This window comes from Mustela nigripes, chromosome 12 (genome assembly GCF_022355385.1).
Source record: "Mustela nigripes isolate SB6536 chromosome 12, MUSNIG.SB6536, whole genome shotgun sequence".
NCBI classification, from domain to species: Eukaryota; Metazoa; Chordata; class Mammalia; order Carnivora; family Mustelidae; genus Mustela; species Mustela nigripes.
The window spans coordinates 25,085,382-25,100,704 of record NC_081568.1 but is presented as its reverse complement, the minus strand read 5'-3'; the positions used below and the strand labels follow the sequence as shown (position 1 = coordinate 25,100,704).

The window sequence follows — 15,323 nt, the reverse complement described above, 5'->3', positions numbered from 1 at the left end:
ATGATGGTCTGCAAGTTCAATAATGTGATATCGATGCTGAAAAAAAATTAGTGGGCTCCTAAGCCTTAATTATAGAAGTATTCTGCTCAGGTCAAGGATGGCCTGGACAGACCATTTAGTCCAGTGCTCTCAGATTTTCTGGATGCAGAAACCCAAAAAGGTTCAGTATCTCACCAGAGGTCAAACCATCAGCTGGGACGTCCTAGGAACCCAGTACTCTTATCTTCTATCAATCATATTTTATTTTATATATTTTTTAAGATTTTTATTTATTTATTTGACAGAGAGAGATCACAAGTAGGCAGAGAGGCAGGCAGAGAGAGAGGAAGGGAAGCAGGCTCCCTGCTGAGCAGAGAGCCTGATGTGGGACTTGATCCCGGACCCTGAGATCATGACCTGAGCTGAAGGCAGCAGCTTAACCCACTGAGCCACCCAGGCGCCCTATCAATCATATTTTATATTCACCAATAACAATATCAAAATTTCCTCATAAAATTTCTACGAGCGTGAAGACGAAGAAGTCCAGACCCGTGATTTGTTTCCCATGGGTATCGGTTACCCTGGTCGCCATGTGACCACAAGCCACTGATGACCGTGCCCAGCTGGGTAAACTGTCTCACCAAAGAGTGTGCGTCATCATACGAGCACGGGTCCCACTGCTGCTGCACAAACAGCCACGCCCTCTGCCCCTCCTCAGAACGATATGAAATACTTCACCTTTGGGTTAGGGTGCCGGCCGATGACAAGGCGAACGGGTCCTGGGGGGCATTTGCTCAGGATGGTATGGACCTTGCTTAAAGCAGCGTGGCGGACGTTGACCGAGTTCACTTCCAGGATTTGATCACCGCGGCTAGGGAAGGCAAATGACCAGCACTCTGAGGTAACAGCTTTTTACAGGGTCTTACAGGAGAGGTTTATAACATGAAGTCTTTTCTGAATACCTTAAGCAAGCAAATGACATCCTTTTGTCTTTGCATATGGGTAAAAAGGCAACACGTTCATAAAGCATGTTGGATATTAAGCTGGCAAAGGAGTCATGCATATCTGAGTTAAATAAATTGATAATGGGACGATAACAAGGGTTTTCATTTCTTGAGCACCTGGTGTAGACCGGGTGCCCCTACGAACAATTCACATAACACTACTTGGACTACGTATTATTATTCCTATTATTTAGATAAGGCCCGAGGCTCAGAGAGGTCACCCTGACGTCACACACTATTGAAGTCAGGTCTGTCTCCCTTTTCATCACAAGATAGCCCCTTGACCACCATCATTTTCTTTTTTCCTGACATCTTGAAATGATTATTGTAATATAATTCGAGGAGGAAATATCTGGAGCTCAAAGGTTACCCAAGAGTTTGTAAAAACGTTTTAAATTTGAAGAAATGAGAAATTGGGGACAAGATTCCCATTTTGACTTGAAATTATAGGCAGAGAACTCAGTATGAGAGAACAAAGACTCTTTATGTGGGATTTGAAGAATGTTCATTTGGCAAGTTCCAGACATATGGAACCATTCAAGAAAGAAACATCATCTTGGGATGTCATTAAAGGATTTTTTTTCCTGGGGTTCTAAAAGTATATTTTCTTTAATGTACTTTGGATGATTTGCTAACTTTTCCTTTTTTTGGTATGGAAATTCACTCTGATGATTAACTAAAAATATAATCTATTGACAGGGCCCCAGAATGGCAACCTCAAGGAATGTCATTTTGGACAATTCCTCAACTGCTCAAGGACTTGGAAGCTTACAGGGGAGAAAGGTGATACTGTTTGCACAGGACGCTTTGTGCAATGTGTGTACTTCTTGTGAAGTTTAGGTGGGCAATTACTGTAGACAGAACACCTAGACATCTCTTGTGCAAACACACACCCAGGCTACCGATATACTAGCCGGACTGAGAAATCAGACACGCAGTGATTTCAGACAATAAGCTTCTAGACAACATCACTCAAAAAGAAGTGAAACAACAGGAAAGCCTCAAGAGGTCATGTTCAATCACAAAGGCCTCCTGCTGAAGGAAGGGCAGGATTTCGGGACTCTGTGTATCTTAGCGATCATGAACTGTTAGGAGCGGTTCCCGGCATCACAGATGAATTTTGCATAAGTGAATATAAACATGAAAGGAAATACTCAGGTAATCATAGATATTTATACAGAGTTGTATTCTGTCAAGTTTCTGAAACTGAGCTTCCGAGTCCAAACAGACCAAAATAGGCAAGCCAAGATCTAGAGTTCTCTACGTCAACACTACTTTCATTTAGATTACCTTTTCATCTTTCAGGAAATGCTATTAATTGTAATCTTGGCTATATTAGTGCCAATAATACAAAAGTTGAGGAGCTCACACAAGGATGTTAAATAGGGCAGGGTACCTCACGTGTACATTCATTAACACTCGAGAAGCCCGTACGATTGGCTTCACAACGAACCTCAGGTTGCTCTCCATCTTGGCCACGGATCCGGGGGCCAGGCTGTGAATGTAGATCCCGGGAGGGCTGTTGTCCAGAGCCAGGCAGCAGGCACCGATGCCTAGCCCAACCCTCGGCTCTGTGAGAGGCATCGGTCACAGAAAAGAAAAAAAAGTATAAGTGATCTGAAGCTGCATTAATGTATATTCAGACCAATAACCATTTATTTGTGATCAGACTCAGAACGGAAATCCTGCTTTTCTTTGTCAACATCATCCTAGTCTGTAAATAAAATGAGTCCGCAGCAGAACCGGGGGGCTAACTATGGGCCGTGTGAATTATTCAGTGGTCCATTCTCTGCTTTGTCTTAGGAACCTCCGCAAATCTGTTTTTGGGAATAGGGAGAGTCAAAGTAATACATATATTTTTAAAAGACTTTACGTGATCTCTACACCCAACATAGGGCTGCAACTCACAATTCTGAGATCAAGAGGCGTGCGCGCCACCAACTGGGCCTGCCAGGGGCCCCTAGTATTTGTTATTCTGGATACACAGCTTTAGGTTTTCTTTAATTTGCCTTTTTTTTTTCCCCAGCAACTAATCTCCTAGTATTTAACTGCCAACCATATTTCCATAGTAGGTGTAAAGAAAAAGTAAAGAAAGTTGAAAAGCAGTAAGATTTGGTGAAGACCCACAACTTTTAGTTGTTGTTACATGTTTTCTTAACTATAATCTTTGGTTCTCTAAAAATTTTTTGAAGATTTTTTATTTAATTGAGAGAGAGAGAGAGAGAATGAGCACACGAGTAGGGGGAGGGGCATTGGGAGGGAAAGAAGCAGACTCCTGGCTGAGCAGGGCGCCCCAAGAGGGGCTCTATCCCAGGACCCTGGGATCATAACCTGAGCCAAAGGCAGATGCTTAATCGACTAAGCCACCCAGGCGCCCCTGTTCTTTAAAATTTTATATTAGCCATAGAATTAAACCAGTCTGTGATTTTTTTGTTCTTTTGTTTTTTTTTGTTGTTTTTTTAAACACAGGTTTCTAACACACAGTGACTCATCTGGGGAGAGCTTAAAAGACTTTGTGCTAGTGGTAACTTCTTTTCATTTTTTTCAGTGAAAGGACTAAAACCTCTACTTCTGATCCCACTGTCCATTTAGAGAATACCATATGTTGTTGGCAGCAGATTTTTCCAAAAGAACAATTTATAGAAAAAATAGAAAAAGTTAGTCCAAGCCCAGATTGCCAATTGTTACTCAAGAGAATACGATGAAAGTGGGGAAGAGCTGGTATCACCTTTGTTCAGTGTTACTTCCATGACGATCCTGTCCTTGGGCCCGGGGGCCTTCCGACCCAGGGACAAAGAGCTGCCTTCCTCGGGGCCTGCCGCTGAGCTGCCCGAGCTGGTGTTGAAGTTCGGGGAGCTGGATCTGCTCATGTGTGTGGGTGTGGAGCAGGGCGTGAGGCTTGGGCTCAGTAACTTTGTGCGCACTGTTAAGACAAACAATCCACTCCGGATTTGCTGGAAAGACAAGAAGAGAGGAGAGCTAAAACATTCAGACTGTTCCGAGATCAAAGGGTAGGGGGAAAAAAAAAATCTCAAACCAAAACCAGAAGGAAATAAAGGACAAAAAAATAAAGAAGACAAAAGAGATAAGAATGTTGTTACCTTAAAGGTGTGAATGGCTTCTTGGAACGTCAAGCCCTTGATCGGTATTCCGTTTACATCGAGGATTTCATCCCCTGGTGACCAAACAGGCATATGTTAACATCGAGCTTCAGAAGAGGACAGCGTATGGAACCTCATTTACAATTCTATAAGATGATTTTTATTGTTCCAGTGTGTTTCCATTAGCTTAGCTCCCGGGAACTTCACAAAATGGGACAACGAATAATGCATATCCTTTCTCAGTATTTCTGCCATCTCCATCTTTAATGAAAACAACCAGGGGAAGTACCCAGACCTTATTGTTTAGTCATTGCCGAGTTTGATAATAAGTGTCCCAAGGTTAGAGATCAAAACACAATAATGAGGCCCAAGTCGTTCCTCATAGTATCTGTTTAAAAACGTAAGCCAACCGGCAAGAAAGCATGAACACACACAACACGTGAGGAAGCCACTTCTGTATTTGCAGAAGACAAGATTTTTGAGCTTGGAGAACCATCCTGGGGTGTGGACAATGGTTTTAACAACAGAGACAAAAAACTTTTGAGATATTATTTAAGAATGGCAGCCCTGACTCCAGAAATAGTCTGGATGCTGGGGGTTACTGATGCTGTTCCGGGTTCCCAGTCATGGAGTTGGTCAATCACTCCATGCTTCTATCTAAGACATTATCGTGGGTTAATGCCAAACCGCTCTCTCATTCATTCTCTCTCTCTCTTTCTCCCAAATTATCCTGGATTCATCCTCATCTTCAAGCCCAGGAAGGTACAGTCAGGTCATTTTTCCAGCTGTTGAGAGTGTCTTCTGGGAATAGAAAAGAACTTGGACATCCTGTTGACTTATCAGAGTTTGGTTTTGGTTTGTACTCTTGTAACATGGTCTGTGTTTTGGAATAACAGTTCGTCAAAAACACTACGAAGGGGCCCCCAAGAGAAGAACAGATGAACTTTGTACAGCAGTTCAGGACAAAAGAGGGACTTCCCTTACCTATAACAAAGTGTAAATCAGCGTCAAAACATACCTTTTTCCCTTCTCATGGACTGTGGACTCCATTTAAGGAATCCTGTAGGTGAGTTTGAAAATGTAGCAGTAGCCCAGGCATTCATGTGCCTTCTCTCTAATGCAATTACAGAGGTTGTAAAAGAAGTGAAATAATCTGTTTAAAAATAATCACCTAACTAGGTGAGGTTTTTGGTTTGCTTCCACACGGGAAAAGGATACGATCATTAAAATGATTGCTCATGCTCTTAAAAATCTTTATGTAAGATTTTTAAAAGACCATTCAACACATTGGAAATACATTCCAATGATTTACCTTTATGGTAAATGAACATGTATGAAAAAACAGTATTTAGGAGAATCAAGTGCTATTAACATTTACCATTGATTTTTCCTCCATTTTTCTCCATTCTACCTGTTACTGTAGGATGAATTTCAATCAAATGAACACATGGCACATCCATTATAAAAATGCTCTGTTAGAATTTTCCATTGTTCTGAAACTAGCTACAAATATCACCTGGGAGTTAATCCTTCCTCTAAGAGAGAGAAATAAATATTCTGTCCTCTACATAAGCCCGGTCATGTCTGAACATTAGCATACAGGCTCCTAGGGTAGCTCTGCCTAGAAAAAGGAGACTCTAGGGGATTCTTATCAATTAAAAAAAAATAAGCCAGCTGAATATAAGAGTACCCACAATTTGGGTCAGTTGAACTGAGCGGTTAGAGAATTTCTGAGGGTAACTACAAATAGTGTGATTTAGTCATTTCAAGAAGGAAGTGTGTTAAAAAGGGAGGAAAAAAAATCAAGACTCGTGAATAGTTTCTGGGGATCTAATGCCTAGCACGGTGACTATGGTTAGCAATACTGCGCTGTCCAGTTGAAAATTTCTAAGAGAGTAGACCTCCCATGTTCTCACCCTGCCCCACCACACAGTCATTATGTGATGTGATGAGGTGTTAGCTCGCTCAATGTGCTGCTCATTTTGCAATATATGTGCACATCAAATCATCATGCTGTCTGCCTTAAACTTACACAATGTTATGGATCAATTACATCCCAATAAAGCTGGGAGGAAAAAATGCACTTGTTTAGTATGTTTATGCAAAATGGCAAAATGTCAGGGATTATGGAGAATATAAAAGGTACACACACACACACACACACACACACACACACACACACGCACTCTGGCCCTGAGGCAAAAATGGCCTGTAAGCTCTTAGGAATTTTCAAGGCAAGGAACATGATTAAGAACCAAGGGGACAAGACAGACATTTAAAGACCCAAATAAAAAATATCAAATCATTCCGCTCATCATCTCCTTTAATCCCCACAATGACTCCTCGAGACAGGTACTAATATTCCAAAGTTCACAAACTAAGGAAAGTGAAGCTCAGGTTACATCAACTGTCCAAGGTCATGATGTAGTAAGTATTAGATTCCGTTCAGGTCTACTTGACTCCCAAGCCCATGGCCTTAGCTGCTGTGCCACCGGCTTCACATCTTGCAAAGGTGATGGAATCAGAGCCCACCACCACTGAGAGCCACTGAGAGGCTTTCTCCTACCTTCTTTAAGTCTTCCATCCTCTGCAGCTGATCCATTTGGAAAAATGGTCTTGACAAAAATCCCCATCTGTCCTCGAATGCAGTCTCGACCTCCAGCAATGCTAAAGCCAAGGCCCTACACCCCAAGCAGAAAGGTTGTCAAGGCAGTATTTAACCGAGGGCATCTGCTCTTATTTCTATTTAACTGAGACCTCCTTCCCAGGTAGGCTCAGAGTTAAGCTAACCGGCTATAAATTTAAATTTGCATTCTCTTTTCCACTTCTTTCCTCAGATCTATTTGCATTGTACTAGCTGCACATCACATTAAAGGGAGAAAGTTTTAGCTTGAAACATGTGAACTTGCCAGTATTTGACAACCTATGATCTTCAAAAACGTTAATTTTGCATGGATCAATGAATAGCTCAGGAGAGTCATTTCGTACAATTTGGGTGCCATATTTATTTTATTCTTTGGTGTCAGTCTTCCTGTTTTGTGTAATATCAAAATGGATGGTTTGGTATTTGTATAATACCAACTTATTTGTATTACTCTCTGTGATAGAGGCAATGCTATGAAATTCATTCAGAAGGATAATGAGGGATATATCCCCTGTAGCTGCAGGAGTGGCTTTTCTTTCAATAGTCGCAAATGTTGGAGCACTCAGTCCACCCCACCCTGTGTCCTGGCTCCCAGGAGCAGGTGACTCCTTCTGTTGAGAGGCCAAGAGGGCGTGTCTCACTCAGCAGCCCCTGGGAGAGGCCACTCAATCTATTCCTCTTTGTACCTTTTAGTTTTATTTCCATTAAAAAAAGTAATAAAGCTAGGGTGCCTGAGTGGTTCAGTAGGTTTAGTGTCTGCCTTCAGCTCGGGTCATGATCCCAGGGTTGTGGGATCGAGTCCCGCATTGGGCTCCCTGCTCCTTGGGGAGCCTCTCTCTCTTTCTCTCTCTCTCTCATGAATAAATAAAATAAAATACATTAAAAAAAAAAAAAACAGGGTTGCCTGGGTGGCTCTGTGGGTTAAAGCCTCTACCTTCAGCTCAGGTCATGATCTCAGGGTCCTGGGATCAAGCCCCAGATCGGGGGGGGGGGTCTCTGCTCAGCGGGGAGTCTGCTTCCCCCTCTCTCTGCCTGCCTCTCTGCCTACTTGTTATCTCTGTCTGTCAAATAAATAAAAAAATAAAAAAAAAATAAATAAACAAACATTTTAAAAAAGACAGTAATAAAGCTAACCATGTAAGAAGCAGATGCTAACATTCACCTGGACCAAAAGAGTGAGCAGAAAGGAGCTCACCTTGCCCTTTTCTTTGTAAAGCCCGATGATGGAGATGACCGAAGGCCGGATGAGTCTCCACGGGGACTCCACCTGGGTGGTGCTTAGGGAGCGCGTGGACTTCTTTACAATGTGATATTCCTACAAGTCAGCATAAGGCAAGGTCAGGGATAGTCGCATGTACCTTTCTGGGGCCTCTGGCATAGAAATATATTCAGATTTTGAAAATCTCAGTTGTCTTTTGGGTTAGACAGCCATTTCTCCCTGCTCCATCTCTGGCCGAGCAGCATGAAGGAGCTTGCGATGGACACCATTAGAGGACCAGCCCCTGCTGTCACATGCCACGTGGTGCTGCCCTTGCCGCAGAAAGAGCCGCCTGGAGGCTGCAGGCGCCCAGTGGTGCCCTTCCTTTGATGGTACCCCGCACATCCTCCTAGTTGCTTTCTGGAATGGAGTCAGGAACCGGAAGCCGAGAGGCCTCAGAGACGTAGGAGGGCTATCCTGTGGTCAGGTTCTCCCTGGAAGCTGCTCCCTACCCCCACCCCATTCACCATCATGGTTCGAAAGTATCTTGCCATTTTAAGCTGAATTCACTCAACTAAAAACGTAGCAAGCCCTTGTTTCATATTAAAACCCAAACCGCAAGCCCCGACAACTATTATTCCATATAAAACACCCCACTGACAAAGGGCAGCAGTTTCAGTTCTAACCCCTCATATTTGGAAAATAAAATACTTTCCCATCAGCTGCCCTTTCCCCCTGTGCTGGCACGCAGGGGCTCACATCTCAATCCCTTTGTTGTCCATCACCCACACGTACACGTGTGCAAGCAGGGTTCACCGTTTAGAACATAAATAAGACTTTAAGCAAATCTGTTGCTAAAGCACTGCTACAATCTATCTTCTTGCTATTCTTCTTAGAATAATAAATCTCTGAAACGAGACAGATAGTCCAGCATAAGCAAAAAAAGAAGAAAAAATAACTTTGTGCTTAATCTGAGAAAAGAGACATCAGAAAATAGTTTCTAGCCTTAATGAGTACATTCTACATCCAAAGGTAGAAATGAGATGTCTGCTAATGATATTTTTGTATTCCTGGCAGCTTAGAACAATTCTATTTTGCAGTTTTACAAAATATCTGCTAGCTATGCTGGCCTCCCAGACTCTAATTTATTTAAAAAATGTTGGCTTGGCAGGGTTACTGCCCTTTTACTGAAACCATCATGAAGATGGCCAGACACAGCCTATGGGTTTCCAGCCCTCAAATATGGAGTTCATGTGTGGACTTGTAAGGGACTCTCTCTCCAGCTGCACCTCCTGCCATCTCCCCTTTGGGAGCCCGTGGGAACCAGAGGCCTGCACACTGACTTATTCTCTTGATGAGCTTTAGGGGTCCCACTGCACTTCTTAGACCTCCGCTGTCCAAGATGGCAGCCACCAGTGACCTCTGGCTGTCTATATTTAAACAAAGATTAAAATTAAAAATATACTCCTCAGTCTCATTGCCCATGTCTCATGTGCTCAGTAGACACAAATGGCTACCATACTGGACAGGACGGACATAAGATATTTCCATCCTGGTGGAAAGATGTATTGGGTGGCTCTATCCTCCTCAATGCTTTGTAGGGAAGGGAGAGAGAACAAGAGAAAAGAAGGGTGAATCCTGGTAGAAAAAGAAAAGAGCAGAAAAGAAGAAAAGAAAAAGGACATTTTGACAAGGGAAAAAAAATCTTTCCTCTAAAATCTCACCAGCCTGTGCTTTCTAGGAGCTTCGTCAGAAATAGGTATTTCTGGGCTAAAAGTATGGTCAGGCTTCTCAGCAGGTCACTTAAGAAATCATCTCAAGCTAGGCCTCCTTGGCTGTGATGGCAGGAAACCTTCTGTTACTTTCTGCACTAACTAAAACAGCCTGACAAGTGGTTCTCCTACGACTTTCCGGTTTACCTCCTGACTGCTGGTCCAGCTGGATCATTTTGAGCAGGTCACAGGCTTGTCTGGAGGAGTTTTAACCAGGACCCACACAGGTTTTCTGCTCTGCCTTTTCTCCATGTCCCAACTCAAGTTGTCTTTGGGTAGATTCCACACAAAATAACCTGATCAGCAGCTGCCTCTGGAACACGGGTGCTTGTTATTTGCCTGGCTAGGTAAAATGTTCTTCCCAGGGATTCTGGCAAATCACTTTGAGTGAAATACTCACTCTCTTTGAGATTCACTGGCCCGTCTGTAAAATGGTGATAACACACCCAAAGGAATGACTTGACCCAGATGACCTGCCCCAGGACCTTTTCATCTCTATGATTCATGAGTCTATATGCACTTATGGATGTCACTGCTCCACCCTCCATTTCCATGGCTGCTTCACTGTAGGCAAGATGCCAATGGTTTCTCTTGAGCCCTCTGGCTGACGGTGCCAGGACTGCAAGAACACTCCACAAGTTCCCCAGAGACTGAGCCTGGCTTCAACTAGGTTGGGAGCTCACACACTTGTAACTGGACTGAGGATAATGTAATTGTGGAAGAGCCCTGTGAAGAATTAGGGATCCCTGAGTTCTTGTGGGGCGGGTCCTGGAATATTAACATCATTGCCTCCTTTACCCCCAACTGCAGTCCTGTGACCTTGTCTATTTGAACCACTACTAAGTAACAGGTAAAATCCTAGACATGGTATAGGCACACACATGCACTCCCCCCACTTCACACGACCCAACACTCACCCGCCCACCCAGTGGTTACGCTGACACCTGACGCGCCCATTGAACAAGCGATGGTGGTTGACCACAGACCGTGAGGCGCCATTGTCTCCTGGCATTGAAAGCAGCTCTTGGGTCCAAAACACACAGTAGGAAGGGGAGCAAGATGTTGAGATCCAACAAAGGATTATTTTTCTCTACTGTTTTCAAATCCTGGGCTGACTTCTTCCTAGCCTCCACAGATGGACCTTGTTCTCTGTGCTACATCTCTAGTCCCAAACAACCCTGCCCACACAGGTGGGCAGCTCTTCCCCAGAAGGATACTCTTATTGGTGTCTGAAAGAGTGAAAGAAAGCCTCAATACCCAGGGGTGGAAGCATGCTCTTACATCCCTAGGCAACTCTGATAGTCAGAGAAAATGAAAGGCTCCATGGTACTGTCCTACCTGTGATGTCCCAGTAGAGTCCAGCAGCTGGGGAAGAGAGTGCTTTCGGCCATCTCGGGAGACTTCCAACATCCTGATCCTGGGGTCCCCATTTCGCACCATCAGCTCATTATATTCTTCAACAGACTCCAGACGGTGTACACCCCCTGGTGAAAACATGGAGAAAAACATGGCGTGATATGGGATGGAAAGAATGTTATGAACATCACAGGCATAACATTGTTGGATTTACCTCAACACTATATGGTCTTCAGAAGCCTGGTGTACTTTCAAAGTATTAGATGAGCTCAGTAGCTCATTGCTTTCTACCAATAAGCTCTGCCTAAGCTGGGGGTCTGTTGGGGCCATTAATGCCAGATAATGAAGCAAGTGCCAGTCTTTGAAGGAACCAAACTGGATATGGGAAAATGTACACATTTCATCTAAGTAAGAGGTAGCCAGAGTTGACAAGGTGGTAACCAACAGTGAGAAAGCTACCAATAGATGGTTTTCTAGTGACGGAGGAACATTACTCTGTTTGGTACACTTCCATTGTTGGGGCAGGTGCTTTTTTTCTTTCTTTCTTTCTTTCTTTTTTTTTTTTTTTTTCCATGTAATGACTTGTTAAATAAACTTCATTAAAGAATAAAATCTCACAGAAATTTGCACAAGTCTTAAGTGTACAGTTCCATGAAATTTCACAAAGTGAATGTTCCAGAAACCAACAGTCAGACCAAGAAACAGATATTTCTGGAACTCAAAAGCTGCTTTGGCACCACTAACCAGTCTTCATCCATGGTAACTATTATCCCGACTTCCAACATCAGAGATGGCTTTTGCCTATTTTTGAACTTTATATAAATGAACACATAAGATATGTACTTTTGGGGGCACCTGGGTGGCTCAGTGGGTTAAGCCGCTGCCTTCAGCTCAGGTCATGATCTCAGAGTCCTGGGATCGAGCCCTGAATCGGGCTCTCTGCTCAGCAGGGAGCCTGCTTCCTCCTCTCTCTCTGCCTGCCTCTCTCTGTCAAATAAGTAAATAAAATCTTAAAAAAAAAAAAAAAGATATGTACTTTTTGCATCTGGTTCTTCACTCTTAGCATCTATTTGCGAAAGTCCCCATGTTGGTGCTAATAGTCTGTTCATCCTATTTCTGTATACTACTCCATTGTATAAACACACCACAGTTATCACAGTTTGGCTATCCACTCTGTTGCTGATGAACACTTGTTTTGTTTCCGGTTTCAGTTCTAGAACAAGGGTCAACAACTTTTTTTTTGTAAAGGCCAGATAGTAAATGTTTTAGACTCTATGGGCCACAGATGATCTCTGCTGCATATTCTCTCTCTCTCTCTCTCTTTTTTTTTTTAAATCCACTGAAGATACAGAAAGTACTTCTAGCTTGTGGTCCATACAAATACAGCTGTGGGTGGTAGTTTGCCGACCCTTGATCTAGAACAGACTATTATGGAACATTCTCATAGGAATCCCATGTGTGGGGGGGTGCAGACCTAGGCAGAGCTGCTGAGCCTCGAGTTACACAGCCACCTTTCCCAATGCTGGAACACCACCATATGGGAGTCCTAGTTTCCCCACATCATCGTCATACTTGGTGGTGCCAGTTTTTTAAATTTCAGCCAATCTCATAGGTACATAATGACATTTCACTGTGGGTTTTTTTTTTTTTAAATATTTTATTTTCAAGTAATCTCTATACCCAACATGGGGCTTAAACTCATAAGCCCAAGATCAAGAGTCCCACACACCACCAGCCAAGCCAGCCAGGGGCCCTCTTGTGGTTTTTAATGTACATTCCACTGATGACCAATGTGACTGAACTTCTTTCAAAAATTCGTTGGCTATTTTAACTTTTGTAAATTTGTACAGTGGCTTTTTTTCCCCCAATAAAGTTGTAAAGTGCCTGTTTTGCTTATTCTTGTAATGGGTTTCTGTCTTTTCGTTGTTGATTTATAGGAGTTTTTATTTTTCTATTGTTAATGTTTTAGATTTGAGTCCTTTATGGGATCTATGTATTGAAAGTATCTTCTCCATGTCTGTGACTTGCCTTTTTCACTCTTACTGGTATTTTCACATGAACAAAAATTCATAATTTAACGTATAATATATTGATTTTTCCTTTTATGCTTAGAACTTTGTGTCTTAAGAAATTTTTGTAGTAATTTTTAAAGATACCTTTATCAATACTTAGTTTATATTACATGCTATTTTAAAATAAGGGAATTATTTTAAATGATGGCTCAATTACACTGAATATAGTTATAATCACATCACAATGTTTACATGATACATTATGAATGTATCACACATGTGTGTATATAGCTATATGCATATACAGATTCTTTGTAATATCAAATTCTCCTAGACTATGTTTTATTTGATGACCTAAAATTCAATTTACCTAAACGTTTTTCAGAAAGTTTTTCATGGAATAAAACAGGATGATTCTGTACTCTTTTAAAAATACTATAGTGAGTCTTTAATGGTGATGAAAAGTTGGAAGAGTGCTGATACAGTTATATTAACATGAACATCACTAAAAGCCTGGTGTTTCAAAAGCTACATATTAACTTTGTGATACAGGTTTTCAAACACCTGAGACTTCTTTGCAATCAAAGAGAAATTCCATTTAAAAAGATCACAAGTGTAGGATATTAACACAGATAAATCAAAAATACTAAAATTAAAAGGGAACCCTGCTGGCAAAAAGGGCAGTATGAAGTAAGGAAAATTCAGGTTAGGATATCAGGAAAAATGTTCTATAAAATCACTTTAGTCATTCTGGAGCCAGACTAGGCAAAAATCTTAGTGGAGAAGGCTGGAACTTTTTTTTTTACAGAACCTCCTTAATAATTCAGGACTTACTAATTCATGGCCAGATCACTCCATCTTGGCAGGCTTACTCATTTGAAAAAGATTTATTAGAAGAAAGTGCCTTTTGAGCTGACAGGGGGGCACTTGCCTCAATAGAAGAGAAACCACATACAGTAGTGTGATAACCAACACACGAATACCAGAGTGACTCGCTTTTAGAAACTAGGAAATAAAAATCCAAGTTTACAGGACAAATTAGCAGGTGATCACATTAAAATCTCCTGTATTCAAATGTCTTCAGGCTGAACATATTTCATGGCACTGAATGAAGACCCAGCTCCATAAGCCGCCTTCCTAGGTCTCAAATTACTTTTCCAGCCGTATCTCCCACGGCCCTGCTCCATGAATTCGTGGCTCTGGCCTGCTGATTCTCAAAGGAGAGGGTCTGTCCTCCTCCCGCATCCTTTCCAAAACCGGGGAGCCGATCAATATCGCCTGACATTTTGCCTCACGTTGCCGGCACCATCAGCTCCCTCCCCGAGGGGCTCCTTACCCCTAACCTCCCTGACAAGCTCTGCTGGACCCAATCGTGGTTCCTGTTGGATTACTGGATCTTTCGGAAAGCTGGGGAGGAAAAACAGTTGCTAACTGTGTTTCTAACCATTTTTCCCTCATTGTCCCTAAACATTTCTGGTGCATTTTCTCCCTTGTCCAGACCACCGTTGGCTTCCTCTTGGGTTCTGTCAAATCTTGCCAAGGCCCTGGCCCTGCTTCATCCTGTGTCCTCTGGATGCCTCCCCGGAGCACCACGGCCCGGACAGACTTCCATCTTCATACCTCCTGTCGCACGCCTTATCACCGCCTAAAGTTCTTAAGAATATTCCTGTCTGAAACTATTCAAGCATCTTCCCCTCTTGACAGGGAAAGAGGAGACAACAATGACAAAGTTGGAAACGACAGTGACGAATGTGATGTTAACGTCTGCAGGGGTGGGGTGGGCCGGGCCATCGCGGCCATACCTGCAGGGGCAGTGCCACATTCCCTCTCTCAACTCCATCTTTCAACTGAGATGGGGCACTGATATACAGAATAAATGTACAGTATAATCCTCACTCTGCACCCAAAGAAACGAAGACCCGGAGAAGTCAAGTCACTGGTCTCAGGTCAAGTCACAGCAGGGCTGAGAAGTGAACACAGTTCTCCTCGGCTTCATGCCCGTTACACAAATTTGCTTATTATGGCCCCAGGTGAATGGGAAGGGCAGGAAGAGAGGGTGACCTCCATTTGTGGCAAACAACAACCAGCTGTGGATTTTACTCAGCTGAATGTGCTGCTTGTTCTAAATTAATAGCATAAACAGCACTAGAGAATTATGATTTGGAAGGTCCCCAGCTATCTCCCGGTCCCCATGTCTGTAACCCTATAGCCCCAGCCTGGGGAGTAGGATTCCCATCAGGATTCTCAGGAAGCCAGG

General features: G+C 42.9%; 1 protein-coding gene across 4 annotated transcripts in view; it reads right to left on the bottom strand.

The window, feature by feature from the left end:
- PDZD2 (PDZ domain containing 2) overlaps nucleotides 1-15,323 on the bottom strand; it is a 348,893-nt gene that overhangs the window by 31,724 nt on the left and 301,846 nt on the right. For all 4 annotated transcript variants that reach the window (XM_059416953.1, XM_059416952.1, XM_059416954.1 and 1 more), the window contains 7 exons: nucleotides 11,037-11,182; nucleotides 7,924-8,043; nucleotides 6,651-6,765; nucleotides 4,085-4,158; nucleotides 3,712-3,937; nucleotides 2,437-2,554; nucleotides 718-850 (listed from right to left, as the gene is read on the bottom strand). In XM_059416953.1, the coding sequence (XP_059272936.1) occupies nucleotides 718-850; nucleotides 2,437-2,554; nucleotides 3,712-3,937; nucleotides 4,085-4,158; nucleotides 6,651-6,765; nucleotides 7,924-8,043; nucleotides 11,037-11,182 (932 nt within the window). The remainder of the gene's footprint in view (nucleotides 1-717; nucleotides 851-2,436; nucleotides 2,555-3,711; nucleotides 3,938-4,084; nucleotides 4,159-6,650; nucleotides 6,766-7,923; nucleotides 8,044-11,036; nucleotides 11,183-15,323) is intronic.